Source organism: Hippoglossus hippoglossus, chromosome 17 (genome assembly GCF_009819705.1).
Source record: "Hippoglossus hippoglossus isolate fHipHip1 chromosome 17, fHipHip1.pri, whole genome shotgun sequence".
Lineage (NCBI taxonomy): Eukaryota > Metazoa > Chordata > Actinopteri > Pleuronectiformes > Pleuronectidae > Hippoglossus > Hippoglossus hippoglossus.
In genome coordinates, this window is record NC_047167.1 from 20652499 (window position 1) to 20668728 (window position 16230).

Sequence of the window (16230 nt, forward strand, 5' to 3'; positions counted from 1 at the left end):
TATTGATCAATAACTTATCAATAACCAGTTGTTCAATAATCTGAATTGTTAGCTGCAGATCCATATTAATTTAAGTAGTGATATTTATTCCACTGCAGTTATCTCTTACTTATTTATGACTTTAAAACCCTTGTGAGCAATGAAGCAAATCAATTAACAACGGCTCTACGGAAATAATGGATTTTTATTTAATTGTCGCATCAGTGTGATAAATCTTGATCTGCCGGGTTTTTAATTTGATGGATTATCTGAAATCAGACATCTCAGTCTGTTGTATATCTTTGTCTCGGAACAGTTTACATCTACAGATCTGGAACAAGTGAATCATTTCCTCAAGCTGAATCCTTATGTCAGCTAATGCACGGACTTCACAGTGAGATTATCCTTCAGCTTCCCAATGAGTATATTTGCAAAAATACATCAAAATTGCAGTATTAATAGTATATATACAATATACAATGATAGATCATTTTACTCTTTCTCTTTCTTTCATTTCAATGGATTGTTAACTTCAGTTACGTGTTAGGAAGGAGGGATCAATTAGGACACATACAAAGCTCCTTTCTTTTTCAGCCTCTTTCGTTGTATCTTATAAATAATAGATATTCATAAGTATGTCCTTGCTATAAAAGTCCTTGCAATCAAACTTGAGTTATGTCCAATAATGGGAAGCATTTCATTTCTCCAGCACAATAACAAAAAATCTGTCAAAGCTGCTGCCCTTGGTGCACGCTCCTTCTGTGGTGTCGCCCTTATCGCCGGTGACATACGAGAAGAAAATCCTTCAATCCAGGTCAAATAAGCACTAATCTGCTCTGTTGGCACGATATAGGATCATTATGGTCCAGAGCATCATCTTAATGTGAAATCTGTTTGTTTTCATGCTCTAACAATAAGGAGGAAGCACATTTATCATCCACTCAAGTATCAGTGCTGCACATTACAGCCTTTATCACATGGTGCAGATATGTGCGTGTTAGTAACAGCACACGTGTGACCGCGACAGACGACAGCATCCAAATCCCATTTCACTAATGCATATCTGATACCAAATGGAACATAATCCCCACAAGTACAAAGGATTAAACACTCAATATGCAATATTCACTTCTCCTCCCGGATACAGCAAACTTTTTGGGGTGAAGGGGGGGGGGGGTAACGACGTGGCACCATATGTTCACAGACGCAGGAGCTCTGTACGCTCGGCTGCGTAGGATGATGCTCGCTCACTTGAGAAAGCGAAGAATTTGTCAAGAAGAGAAAAGAGAAAAGGGCTGTTCTCTGTGGCACTTTAGGAGGATGAGCGTCTGTGAGCCTGTCAGACACAAAGCACACACCGATTTTATTTTGACTGCAAGTTACTTAGTACAATTGATTCTCCCGGGATAACGCCGCGTTTCATTTTGACAACGCTCCTAGATAACACGTGTGTGACCCACATAACTACCGGAAAGTACAATCCCCCAGGTTTATACTGGATCTCTAAATGCCAATTCCACTTCCTCAACTCATATTTGCCAAATAGATTACAGAAGAGACGCCAGCGCCCATGATCCAAAATGTCCGCGTAGCGAATCGCCCATTCACGGGGAAATTAATTCTGCTATAAACTTTGGACAAGAACAGTTTAAGCTTTATCGTACTGTAATATCTGAGTTTTTAAGTGCCGGCTCTTACAGGCGCAGATGGCCGACGGTCAGAAGAGACCGCACTGCTGGCAAAGGACGAAGCTACTGTACAGTAATAAACCAGCTGCTCTTCGTCCACCCGAGGTGTCTTCACTGGGCCACAAGTCAGGATGGCAGACGACCAGTTTGCAAGAGAAGTTTAAAGGAGACGTGTTCGGCTCATATTCAGGTTCGTAATTTGTATTTACTGTAAAAGGTTTAAATGCTCTAATGTGCAGGAAACACATCACTGTCCTCACATTGCTGCAGCTCCTCTCTTCAGCCTCTGTCTGAAACACTTGGTTTAAGCTCCTGTCCCTTTAAGCCCCCCCCCCGATCAAGCCCAGTCTGCTCTAATTGACCAGCAGGTTTATTCTGAATCGTCTCAGGCCAGAGCAGCCACTCAACCACGTGAAATATCAGCTGAAACAACAAGTCCTTTCATAAGCTTTAGGATCAGTGTTTTTTCTGTGGTAGAGGAATTTGGGCTTTTTAACGTTACAGATCTTTTACAGACACAAAACTACATAAAAAAACTAGCACAAAACTAGTAAAACAATAAAAAAGGCTACGGTACATGTAATACAGAACAGATGCTGCACATCCCGTTTTGTATTTCAACACTTTTCAACAGAATGGCAATTGTTCTCCCAGTTTCCTTGTGTACGAAGGACGAAGGCAGGGGGGGGGGGAACATTGACCACGGAAAATCCATTTCAATTTGCCAAATGCCGGAGCAGGATTACTGACATTTAACAGCTGATATTTCCCCTGAAACTCCCTGTTATCAGGCCGTAAGTCCGTAATAGAGCCCCCGTCTCATTGATAGTGATTACACATAGCACGACTGCTCACACAGAGAGATTTAAATATATATCACCAGCGTAAACTGCAGCGTCTTAAAGGCTTAGACATAAAAAACAGAGAGATGCATTCCATCATCTGCAAAACAGCGTCACCAATTTGCTTCTCCACTTGACTAAACAGTCTGAGCACAGATTTTTCCTCAAGGTGCTGTTTGTTAAAGAAATGTGTCTGAAAAAAGAAAGTTCTCCTGAAGGCTGCTGGAGACAGGAAGCAGACGTGCACGCTGCAGTTCCAAGTGACTCAGCAGTAAAAATGACTTTGTCCTGTTCGGAGCTCAGCCCTCAGAGAGGTGATGACTCAGATACCTTGAAGTCACAGACGCCTTGTTCTAACTGGAGAGATTGTTTCTGTCTCCTTCGACGACTTTTTAGACTTTTAGAGACACTTTCGAGACACTTTAGTTATTATGTTTCATAAAACAAAAACACCTTGTGCTCTTTTTATTCAACAGAGGAGGAAGACGTGGGGGAGGCAGAGGAGAGAGATAAACAAAGAAGGAAAGTTCACAAGCAGAAGAAGAAAGAGAAATGAACAAGTTTGCAAACTGCTCAACCTTTATCTGAAACTATTGTTCAAATAAGTGATTAGTTGACTGATCAAAAGTTAGAGGGACACCCCAGATATTTAGTATTTTACTGACATAAAGAAAGACCAGTTATAAGAGTCGTGTACTGTACGGCACACTAACATGCTCCCAAAGATAATGATAATGCTGAAAATGTTTACCATGCTCGCTATTAGCACATTTTAATATGCAAATATTTGGTCATTAGCATGAAACGCAGAGTACAGCTGAGGCTGATGGGAATGCAATTAAATCCGTGATGGACAAATACAAAACCTGACATTAGAGAGAAAGAAAGAAGTGATTAGAAATCATTCTGAAGAGAATATGAATGTTTGCACAAAACTGCATAATAACCCAATCGTCAACCTCATATCGGCTCTGGAGGAAAAGTCAGAGCGCTCCACTGGTATTAGGATTAATCCTCTGGGAGCCACGAACATCAGTTCAGTCCAATCCAACCAAAAGTTGTTAAAATACTTCAGTCTGCATCCAAGTGGAAGAAAAACCAAAAGACCGACTCATTCCCGGACTCGGCCAGAAAGAAAGGTCAGAATTAAAGCTGCAGAGGCTGAGATATCTTGACTTTTGGGCTCGTAGTTCATCAAGCTCCAGAAATGTTCCCAGAATGCAACTGGATTGTGTTTTATTAGAACCATGTCTGCCGGGTAACTGCTGATGCCTTCATGTCTACGAAAACCAAACTTCTCAACCCGAACCCGAGTTAGACCTCGACATAAGACCCCAGGAAAGCTTGAACTGTATCAATATATTATCATATTACTAATATTGCTGGTTTAAGCAGATTCTACTGTCTCTGATAGACAAACACAACTGCAACTAGTACAATTGAGGATGATTATTATATATTTACCCCTAATTAATTCAGCTTCGGGCCCCATAAAGGCTAGGAGCGGCCCTGGCAGGATTGTTTGTAAACTCGTCCCTGGCCCCTAATTAGATAGAAAAATGTCCTTTCCCTAATGATGCATGCGGTGGCGCTGCACGGCCGGCGACCCGGAGTCGGTGCAGCTGCAGCTCGTAATTCTGCAGCTGCTGTAGCACTTCAGCCAGATAAAGATTTCCCCATGGGGACAATAAAGTATATTTGATATGATTTGATTTGATTAATGATGAATCCCAGCATCCGAGTCGACAAATCTCTCCCGATGATAATGTGTCAGGATGAGGTTACAAGGCTTCGAGTGCCAAACACAAGATAGAACATCTGTGGAGGACTTTTCATTTGAACTGCAGCACGACAGTGGACAAAGTCGACTGAATCATCTTTGTTTTCCGAGCTGCGGATATTTTCTTTTGAGGTTTCCAATCAAAACCGTTGCAATGATTTGGTAACAAAGCTTTTGATTTTCTTTAATCCTCAGATGAGATTGGGAGAGTTCTCTATGAGGGTTTGAATAACGGCATTATGAAACTGAAGAGAAACAATCCAGCCGGGTGGAACCAGCCAAGGCCAACCCCCCCCCCCCCCCCCCCCCCCCCCCCCCCCCCCCCCCCCCCCCCCCCCCCCCCCCCCCCCCCCCCCCCCCCCCCCCCCCCCCCCCGCCCCCCGCCCCCCGTGTGGCACACGTGTTCTTTCAGGAAAAAAACGCACACTTTGCAGAATCTACTCGGCCTCTGTGGTGCTGCTGCACCGTGTTGGCAAATTAAACGTGTTTGTGTGGGTCAGGGTCCGGGGAGGTGGAAGCAGTGTCAGCGTCGAACAACACAAACAAACACCTGCGGCCATCAGGGAGGCGAATAAGATGCCAAAGTGCAAATGTGGAGCGACGGAACCATCATGGAGAGCAACACACCAGGTGACTAACAGCAGCACAGGCGTCTCTCTAAACAACAGCAGGCTCGCTGAGCAGATACAATATCACCCAGAGTGCACCGTGGCATTTTGAACAGCTGCCCAGTCCCCTTTTTTTTTTTCATTATGACCACAACAACACAAAGTTCCAGGGCACAGGCGAGCATAAAAGCAGATAGGGGGGGATTATATTTCGTGAAAAAAACTGACTGCACTTTATTTAATGCCCTCACTTAACCGCCAGGCTCTATTTGTGTCTGTCAACCTCTCCAGTTCACAGAGGCAATCAGACTCCCGGTGCCGGCGCCCCGAGCTCTGCCAGGCTTCCACCGGGGATAATAACGCTGAAGCCTTTTATTAGATGGCTTGGTCAAGAGCCCTCAGGCAGGGGGCCATACTAGGACCACACCTGGCCCCCACTGAGCACGTCACCGACTCTATATCACAACCTGACACTTCAATAAAGAGAGAGAAGAGGAGAGTGGATCAAAGCCCGGATATTCGTCAAGGATATCTGATGCTGTGTTTGTCATCTGCAATTTTTGCGACGGGAAGAAAATAAATCCAAACATGTCAAGGCAGTGAATCAAAGTGAAAGAGCTGGTCTGGAGGGAGCGGGCGCGGCAGAGTTTGCAGTCGAACAACACTAATGCAATTACGGGGATTTTCTGCCTGCTCACAGGCTTCGGTTCAAGGGCGGAGTGCGGGATGCTCAAGGCGAGTCGGGGTAACAGCCAGCCGCCTCGCTGTCTGGAAGAGCTGAGTGAGGAAATACATAAAAGGTCACAGCAGAGATCCAGGATATTCTGCTTTCTGATGCGTCCATCCTGAATTGAATTGGACTTTGGCTCAAAATTTCATCCCTGAGAAACGACAGGGATGTAGAGATGTGACCGAGACGCTCCACAACAGGATTTTATAAAACTGTGATACTAAAAATTGATGCTCCAAAGAAAGATTTCACCTTCCCCCTGGCCGAGACGAGAAGCTAAAAGGACACGGTCAGGTGCATCCAAACAAGCTCTCCTCCAGCTACAGAGAATTCAGTGTGGACACGGAGCAAACACTTGAAACCGCTGCTTCAAGTTTACGCCCAGTAATCCCACTGACTCTTGACACCTCCTGCTGCCCCTTTTGATTCTGTACGACTTATTTTCACAGCATTTCTAAGCCCCATCCGAGTCTACGGAGAGCATAACTCCTTATCAAACATGGCCTCTGCCGCCTGCTCCTTCTCTGCCGGGGCTTTGGATCACCCCTGTGCCAATGAGCAGCAAGGCCTTGCCAGGAGTACATCAAGCTCTCGGGCCTTGCCAAGTATACAATGTGCAGGGGGGGACTTGCCAAATGTAATCCAGCAATGGTGCAACACCCTCAAACGAGTCCAACTGGCCGGGAGCTGTATGACTCTGTAAATATTTCATGTGAGGGAAATCAACACAAACCCGGGAACATAAACGCTGCTAAAAGTCAGAATTTGTGATTGCGGGTCCTGAAGGTGCAACAGGGAGGAAAAGGATTGAGCAGGATATATTTCATACAAAGTCTTAGTTTATATAGTGTAGTAGTTTCTTTTAGAATGCAGTAATATAACTATTCTCTTCCCTGTGATTCAAAAAAGTGGTCAATTAATATGTACACGCACAGAAAATGAATCGACTTTATTTAGATTAAGGCAGCAACTAAAAAATGTTTTCATCATCGATTCATCTGCAGGTGACTTTCTCAATTCAAGGCCTTTTAATTTGGGATACAACATATTAGAAAGCAGCGAAGATGTTCTATATAATTTACTCAAGGCCGAGATGACACCTTCATTACTTTGTCTGGTGAACAATCCAAAATAATACAATGCTGTTCTCTGTTCCTTACATTTGAGAAACAGTTTATTAGTTATCAGTTTCTGCTGATCGACCATTTGACTGATCAGCTCTAATTATGATTTTAAAAAGTGTAAAGTAAATCAAGCAAATGAAAAATCTACCTTCTAAACTCGCCTCTTCTTTACATCTCTCTAAAACAATCATCGTTTGTTTCAGACTCAACAAGACATCTGAAGATAAAATGAGCATTTCCAATGATTCTTAGTTAAGAAAACACCTTTTTTTTTGCCACCTTGGAAACATTGCAGTCCCCGACTCCACCACAACCCAAACACACAGACAAGTGGTTCAACGGAGCGTCAGACTACATCTCATTTCACACAGACTAAGCAACCATGGGTCACTCCGTCATACATCCACCGTGTGAAGTCCATCCGGTGTTTGTCACCTCCGCGCTGCAGTAGGTTGGCAAATCGCCTCCTGGATCATGTTCCAGGACAAAACTCCAGATTTGGTCCACGCGCTCGTCAAGGCCGGATGATGCCATCTGACCAACAGCGATCTGCCGCCTTGGCAGCTCTGGCTTGCAGGTTGCCGTGAAGGCACTCAGGCAGTCGCTCAGTCTTTATCTACGAGTAGGAGTTCACATCTGAGTGGAGAGGGAGGTGTAAAAGAGGCCAGTCTTAATCCTAAAAGGGCGAGTGACCTTTTAATCCCTGAAGAAGAAGAAGCAACGCGAGCGGCTGAACGTGTGTGTGCAGACAGGTGAAGAAACAAACACTGAGGCCGCCTCATTATCTGATAATTATCCTTCCAAAGAGATGGATACACACTCATAAGAATACGAGAGCCGGAAGAAAGTGGTGCTGGAGGAAAGTTCAACTGTATTTCTTTCTGTTTGGACCCCCACAGAGATTGAAGATCATTTAGAAGCAGCGTGAGACAATTAATGAAATGATAAAGAAAAATATTCTTCTGATTCAAAACATGAGCTGAGATGATGCTCTGATGAAAGACAAATGAATCTTCAACTCAACTCAACTCAGATTCATTGGTTTCAGCTTCTTAAAGGTTTTCTTTATCATATCTATAACTATAACAGGCAAAGTCAAGACATCACTACGGGCTCTATGAAAAATAAAAACATCAGCATTTTGTTCCAGTTCTTTTCACCAAAACAGAAAGTCAAGTTGAAGAGTTTGGTTTGTTTTTGGAGTCAAACATCAGATCTGGTAAACAGCATCAAACTATAACGTCACTAAAGATGTGAAAAGTTTCTTGGAAGTTGAGTTTAAATTAGTTTGGATGCCGCAGGACGTGAGAAGACAATTAAAAAAAGCAAGTGTTTACTTTTGAAATTGAAATATGCTCTTAATTCATAATCTTTGTGATAAAATTCTCACAAAACAAAGATCATTATAGACGCCAAACATTCACAGAAAATCTACATAAAATATCTTTGATCGAAAACAAGGAACCATTATATGTAAATCCTTATAGTTAAGTCTCTGATTCACTCATTTGAAAGTTTTAAAGATTTACTTAAAGTCAATGAGCTCTGAGACGATCTCCACTTTTAAAAAATGCAGTTAAAAGTTTTGTTAAACCAGTTTGTACTTTCTCCTGATGTCTGGAACGATGGGAGATTAATAACTCTCGTCTTCCATCAGTATTGATTCTGTCCGTCTTGCTCCGGACTAATTTAAGCATAAAAACATTGACATCGATGTCACCGCTTTAAAAAGATCTTTGTGACAGTACACTAAAAAATAGGAGCAATTTCCCCAGCGGTTCCTTTGCCGCTGACATGTAATTTGATTCCGCTGACCAGGACTGCAATTACAGAGTGGAGCTTAATTTGTAGGTTGCCATATCAGCTCTTTCATTAAACTCTGGTTTGTCTCTTCTTTGTATTTTGTCCAAATCTGCGTCCAAACAGGGGACAGACACGGACACGACCGCGAGCACATGATCCAACCACCCAGGATTAGTGAGCACCTGAACTATACGACCTAAAACACATCGTGGGATCAAGTCCAGCCTTAAGTCCTCCCAGATGTTCATAACATTCCCTGTGCGATTGAAGGGGTCAGCCCTCTGGCCCAGTTCCTACCTCAACTGTGGATTAATGCCAGATCGGACGGGAGGTTATCACCCTTGGTTACCACTATAAATACACTAACCCCTTCGCACTAGCTTGTGTGTGAATGTGGCTGCACAACAGATGTAGGTTACATTACCATGATAAAGCAGCTGCACGCTCAAATGGTACCCTGTCGGCTCACAGGGTTTAAAGAATTGATGGCTACAGCCGAGCAAAAGACAAAGACTTCCTTAGCATTGTTTTCATCCGCGGCTGCTTCCAGCAAAAGAGCCATAAATACCCACTGTACACTACATACTGTGCAACCACACAGCAGACACACACAGTTAGCAGCTAGCTGGTGAACATGGTGGGGAATAATACATCAACTTGCTTCTACTGCCCCCAAATGGCCAAAGCAACAAAACTCCAACTTGAAAACCATAGAGGTCATTTGTCCCTACCCTCAAACACGACTCAGTTACTTGGTTATGTTACTCGAGTTGTGCCAAGTAGTGGTAGTTAGTTTACTTTGTAGATGTGGCCTTCGTCTTTGAGGCTTGAAACTTGGTTGTGATCGACGTCCTGAACGGCAGGCACACAGAAGATGGCCGGTAAAGAGATTTACAGGGTTGGTAAAAACTTTCTGGATTTTTTGACAGTTCACTGCCCCAATTATGCAACAGACCTCGATGTGTTAATCAACATCTATCAGCTCCAACTCCAACACGCTCCGCTAAGCAACACTCGCCATTGTTCTGAAGTAAACAGAGATGCCAGAGAGTTTGGAACGAGCCAGAAACCAAAAGACAATCAACACCAACAACGAAACTCTACCGCCACTAGCGTTTGGTTGGTGTAATTGCGGCGCGTCTCACACACACACACCTGCGCACAACTGTGAATGCTCGGCCCCGTGCGCAGGCTGCGTTAGCACCTACGACGTAGCTTCGACGTAGAAGCAGGAATTTGGGCTTTAGCCTCGCGACAAACCTTTATTCCTCACTCCTGCACTGTAAATTTGTACCAAAACAAAAATCTAAAACTCTTTTGAAACTATAAAACAACGGATTCTCTCATTTCTCATGTAAACCTCAGTGAACAGGGTAAAACAGATAAAGGGGCACAAAGGGAAATCCGAGAGGGGATGTGATAAAAAACAGCCTCATTCAACATCCTGTCCGTGCTTTCTCTAAAACTGTGGCAGGGCACTTTTTATCAGTCGGTCTTCTGCTGTAACACAATCACAGGGAACAACGAGGGATTCAGAGAGGTGCCATTCATCCCCGAGACTCTAAACAACTGGGACACTCACTGCATTCCCCCATAGCCGTGACCGACACTCAGGAATGACTGTGTCTTTGGGTAAACATGCATGAATTAATCAGAAATCCTCTTTGTGTGTATGAGTTTGTGTTGTGTGCGCTCTCTGCTCCTGTGAACCTGCATGAACCCGTCACAGAGACTCTGGCCTTGTTCTGCCATGTGTGGTTACGGGAGAAACAGCAGCATCACGTCTTTTGATGAGAAGTGATGGAAGAGCTCATCCTGAACTATGACGACGGCCTCGGCCTTTTCCAGCTCGAGCACAGATCTTCACGCATGAGCAGCCTCCAATTAAAACACAAGCTAACAAACAGGGGGGACCTGCACGTCAGACATCCCTCTGCTGGCCCCTCTCTCTCCAATTAAAGACGTCAAACTCGGAGGCAGAGATCGAGCAAAGCTTCTCTCAGTGTCGTGAATTATACAAAAGCGGGTTGGTGAGTTCATACAACTGAATAACTGCTCATATTACTGATAAATATTGAGATTTAGTCAGAGAAAATACAACTTTGTGAATAAAAGAAAATCCCTGATGCCAAAGTTCAGTGTTTGAAACGCATGTTTGTGTTTTTATCCACGGTATAAAAGTATTTCTTCTAAGTGCCTTGATGGGGATGAAAAGTAGAGCCAATGTCATCAGCAAATACTTTATCATAACAAATCATTACTGGCGCAGATGTATGTCAGTTGACAAGAATCGAGAAAATGCAGAAGAGAAACCACAAAGATATGATGAAATGTATGAAATGTTCACGATTACGTGGTTTTGTCCACAAGTAAGAACCAGAAAGACAAGACAACTTTTCCACAATGAAATGTCCTTTTTCACTACAGATCACAACTCTGAAATATTCAATATATAAAGGTCCCTTATCAAAAGAAGGTTCAGTTTATGTTTTGCATTTATGTAAAAAACTGAAACTGAAACTTTTGGCCTCAACAATCCAGCGTTATGTTTGGCCCAAAGGGGAAAAAAGCAGCTCCACAAGTTTCCAAAAATCATCCTGTAAAGTGAAATGTTGAAATCAAGACAGAACCTGAAAGTCCAGTCACACTTTTTATCTGTTCATCCTCTCAGCAGCTGAGATATAAACTTGACAAGTCATTTAAATGATAAAAGTCTTTAGCTGATTATCTTTTATAAAAAAACTGTTTCTCAGTTTGAAATTAAGCTGCTTTCCTCTGTTTTGTATCACTATAAAATTTAATATACTTGTTTTTGTACAGTTACAAACAAACTCCGGAGACCTTTTTCACAATTTACTGACATTTAATGGAGAAATCTTTCGACAGTGTTTTGCGTCATGTATAATAAACTGCACATGTGGCTGTGGCAGCGTGTGTGGATGTCAACATCTGTATATCTGTAAAATACCTCAATTAAATGAACTGAAAACAGAAAGAGGAAGAGGAGGAGGAGGGTGTGAGTCAGTGTGAGGAACTTCTCATTAACTTTCTCCTCATCTGTGAACACACACAGTGAAGTAAGAAAGTCATTTAAAGTTGTTCAAATCATTAAAGTCTAGTATATCATCGTTAGCTGATTCTCAGTTTCTCCGTTTGAAACAGTGCTGCTCCTCTCGTATCACTATTAAACTAATACATTTGTTTTTATGAAGTTGATCAGAAATAACAAACTATCTGAAGATTTCAACTTTTCCCTTTTCTGACATATAATTGAAAAAGAAGTGACGGATTATTCGACAGATGTAGGAAATAGTTGCAGCTGATGATGAGCTACACATCTGAGGAACTTTTCATTAACTTTCTCCTCATGTGTAAACACACAGTGAGGTAAGAAAGTACATTTAACCAATTTCATTCATAGAAAGAATATTATATCATCATTAGCTGATTGTCTTTTAGTTTTAGTGACGAAACAGTTTCTCAGTTTTAAACTATGATACTTTTCTCTACTATAATGTTTTGTTTTCTGTTGTTCAGACGTAACAAACTATCCGAACATGTCAACTTGAACTTTATGGAATTCTGGAGACATTTCTTCACTATTTTATGATATTTAATCTGGAATAAACATGAATTATTCGACAAATGAATCGATCATGAAGGAAGTTGTTAGTTGCAGCTGTAACTTATCCCACAATGTGTGTTCAATGTCGTGTATGGTGAACTACACATCTGGCAGAATGTTTGGACGTCCACATCTGTAAATCTGTACATTAGCCAAGGCAAAGAGGAGGAGCGAGGGAGTCGGAGTGAGGGAGTTCCCACTAACTTTCTCCTCATCTGTGAACGCACCTCTGCAGGATTGTTAAAACTCCTGACACCATATCAACACCTGAACACGTCATGGAGGATGCTGGCCTGCATCTGCTGCTGCTGCAAACACAAACATGGGCTGAATGCACAACACAAACCCCCCCCCCCCCGTGTCACATCTCCTCTGCACAGACACACACAATAAACCACACAATCAGGGTGAAAGCAGGAGAAGCGGAGGGAGGGTTGGTTTCCTCCAGCAGCAGCAGGAGCAGGAGCAGGAGGAGCAGCATCATCCAGCTGCTCCGCTTCTCTCTGCTTCTCCTCCTCACATCTGTCTCAGTCTGACCACGTCAACACCTCCTCTCCTCCTTTTCCTCCTCCTGTTCTCCTCCCGTTGTCCACACAGATGAGTGACAGACACACACACAGAGAGAGAGAGAGACCCACTCACCTTCCACATCCAGGCCATTCTTATTTCTACGCAAACAATGGTGGACCGCTGTGGATTCGCCACCACCACCACCACCCCAAAAAAAGAAAACCCCCACACCGATCACCGCGTCCGTCTCCTAACGCACGGAGTCATGCGCGCCCCGCACGAGGACACGCAGATGCGGTCAGCGGAGATGCGGTGATCGGCTCCATGGATGTCGGTGAGTTCCGTTATTCGTCGCCTCTCTCGGGGCTTTTTTTTTTTTTTTTTTTTCTCCTCCGGTGGAGCTGCCGGGACCAGGAGCGACGCTGCGCCGCTACTGGCCGGCACAGGGCTCAGTCCCGCCCCCTCCCAGTCACATGACCGCCGCTGGTTTCCTCCTCGCTCCAGCGTCTTCATCACGTCAGGGAGCAGAAGATGGTTCATCCACACAATGTGCTTCATCTGTTTTATACTGGTTTATTGAAGTTATAATGGGGGAAATGAACAGGAAGGAATCTGCAGCTTGAGCTCTTCAGTTGAGGAAGTTTACAAATATTTGTATTATAATAATAGTCTTCATCATCTTCATCATAACTTTATTGGTATGGCAGTTTTCAATACAAGTAACAAAATGCGTTTCTACAAACAATATGAAACTCAAACAATCATAATAATGATAATGATAAAAGTAAAATCAAATAGACATGACACGATAAAAAGCTTTTTAATAAAGACGTGATAGATAAAACTGATTCTGCTGATTCTGCTCGTCTAAACTCCTCTGACAGATTTGATCTTTTTTAATATATATTTGAATTAGGAGAAAACATTCAACCGATGATACTTTTTGTACTTTTTCTAAATAATTGTGTGTTGGGCTGGGCACAAAAAACTTTAGGACACCATAATCAAAATCCATCAATCAAAATAGATTGTAAACTTGTTTTTAGCAAACTCACAGATTCAGCATTAACTTATCAGCATTATCATTGATTGTGAACAGATGATAGTCTGGTAGTGTAGCCACCTGGTGAGCTTATTACTTTCTTTAGCTCAGTGTTTGGTCTCCACCAACTCCTGAAGGACATGTCTGTCTCTTTAGAAGCTGAATGCTCCTCTTGTACATCAGCTGGTTGCTAACGGTGTCACTCTGCTGCTGGTCACAAGCAGGTTTTATATAACAGGTTGGAAATTACATGTGAGAGGATTAAGAATGAACAGAAAATTGGAGCAGAGTGATTAAATGATAAGAACTTAATATTTGCTGTATAATCCTAAACAATGAGCACTGTGTATTTATAAATCAGTAAATCATACACAATGTTTGTACAGACCACAAATAAAACAACAACCCCATAACCCAACATAACATATGACTATAGTACAGTTACCATAGTACCAGTGAAGTAACCTTATAAGTCTATAAAAGTCACAGTCTCTCATCTTTTCTCTCAGTATAATACTTTTCTTCTGAGACGTCAGCTCTGTTTTTATTAATGAATCCTGTCGGAGAATATTGATGTTATCTGCTCCTGTGGGGAGACGGTGTGCAGAGATATGAATTCAGCTCAGATATACTGTCTGATTCCTCCCAGTGCCGGAGTCGCCTGAATACAGAAGAGTGAACCGAACAGAAACCGGAAAAAAAAAAATGTTTTCGCTCAAACAGTTGAATTCTGGGCTGGAATTGGGAGACTATAATAAATAATTAAATGAGCCAAATTAGTTATTTCTATCAGTCAATTGGATCTCAGTAATTACATTAATAACAATATATTTTTTAATTCCTGTACAAATTTAATTGTTTTAATGTTTCTGTTTATATCTGGGCTTGTACTTTGTTTTTCAAACTGGTTTAGGTTTAATTTAAAAATAAATCAAATAAAAATTAGCTCCATATGGTCTCATATGCTGCATAAGGATATGTTTTTTATGTTCAGTAAAGAAAAAGAGCCAATAACAAATACTAATACTAAGACTATTACTACATCAGCTGAAGTACTTTAATAAACAATAGAGCAGTGTTAGTCTATTATTCTTCATTCGAACACGTGTGAGGATGTTAACATTTATCTGTGGTGCAAATAATAAGGAATAAATATGAAATTGATTTTTTTTATTGACTTGTCGGCGTTGTGTTAAATTACACTTTCACATGGTTTGCTTTAATGCAGCTCATCCACCAACACAGAATTGTATATTATTCAATTCCTACTTTTATATATTTATTTCTTATGAATATATAAATGTGATTCTAATGTTATTATCAGATTGTTGTTCATTTCAGCTGCTATTTCCAGAAATTCAAAGATTTCACACAATTGAATCTATTATGTCACCTGATGTCTGTAAGAAGTAGTAAATAAAGTTTATTGTTCACACTCAGTGACAAACTTGTCTACTCTTACATTAGTTTTGCTGCTGTAAACGTCTCCTCAGTGTGATTCTCAGACGCTTGATGAATACGGGCCTGGGACTAGAGGCCACCTTCAGGGTGAGAGCAGGGATTTAGCCTTTGTCTCTCGCTCTGTGTAGAAAATCACATTCTGACGACTGAATCCAATCCACCATTCATACCGTGTGTCTTTGGATTGTGTCAGAAACTGGAGCACCCAGAGGAAACTGGAGCCGTCGCAGTTTGGACGTCCAAGCACGACACAGGGAGAATCCAGGGGAGAGGATCAGGTTCAAAGAAGCTGTAAAGTGTGGAGGAAACCGTGGAGCCAGTGTGAGCTGAGTTTTAATGACTTTGTTGTACTTTATAATATTTTATCGCCTCTCGTATAATATTCCCATAACACTCCTGAAGAGAATACTACAGATCCCATAATGTGCCTTTACTATCTGCTTTACTGCAGCCGAGTGTAGTTTCTCTCCACGATTTATAACAGGGCTGCAAAAGTTATTTTTCTAAGCAATAACTACCTTCTACATGACTTTTTTTTACACAAAATCACGATTTAAAATATATTTTAAATCTAATTCTTATGATAAACGTGTTTATACAGAGAAGCTGCAGCACATTCAATTAGCCGATGAAATATGAAGAGACCTGGTCATTATTATTGTTCTGAGTTTATTGGTCAAATGCCATATTGCAGTTGCATTAAAAGTTAATACTCGTAAAGTTCAACTAGCTCTACATGGACAAAGGGAAGTGAACTCTCTGAAGCAGATTTATGTGTTTCCATCCATCCATCCAAATATACATTCATCCATTCATCACCACCTCTAGCTCTGACTCTAACCACTCAAGCAAATTAGAATGAAAGTAATTTGATTGTGATCAGAGGAACAGACTTTGACTCTTGGACCCCAGTGGGGAGAAGAACACATGTGGAAGCAGTCCGATGAAGAATCGATTCAAATGTGTGAGATAAGGACCCAACAGAAAGTCTGAGTCCGACCACACACACACAACCACACGTCGTATTTCAGTTTGACC

General features: G+C 42.0%; 1 protein-coding gene across 1 annotated transcript in view; it reads right to left on the reverse strand.

Moving 5' to 3' along the window:
- Positions 1-13133, reverse strand: part of st6galnac3 (ST6 (alpha-N-acetyl-neuraminyl-2,3-beta-galactosyl-1,3)-N-acetylgalactosaminide alpha-2,6-sialyltransferase 3) — a 55593-nt gene extending 42460 nt beyond the window's left edge. The window contains exon 1 of the mRNA XM_034614652.1: positions 12822-13133. Within this exon, the coding sequence (XP_034470543.1) occupies positions 12822-12839 (18 nt within the window). The 5' untranslated portion in view covers positions 12840-13133. The remainder of the gene's footprint in view (positions 1-12821) is intronic.
- Positions 13134-16230: the final 3097 nt, after the last annotated feature.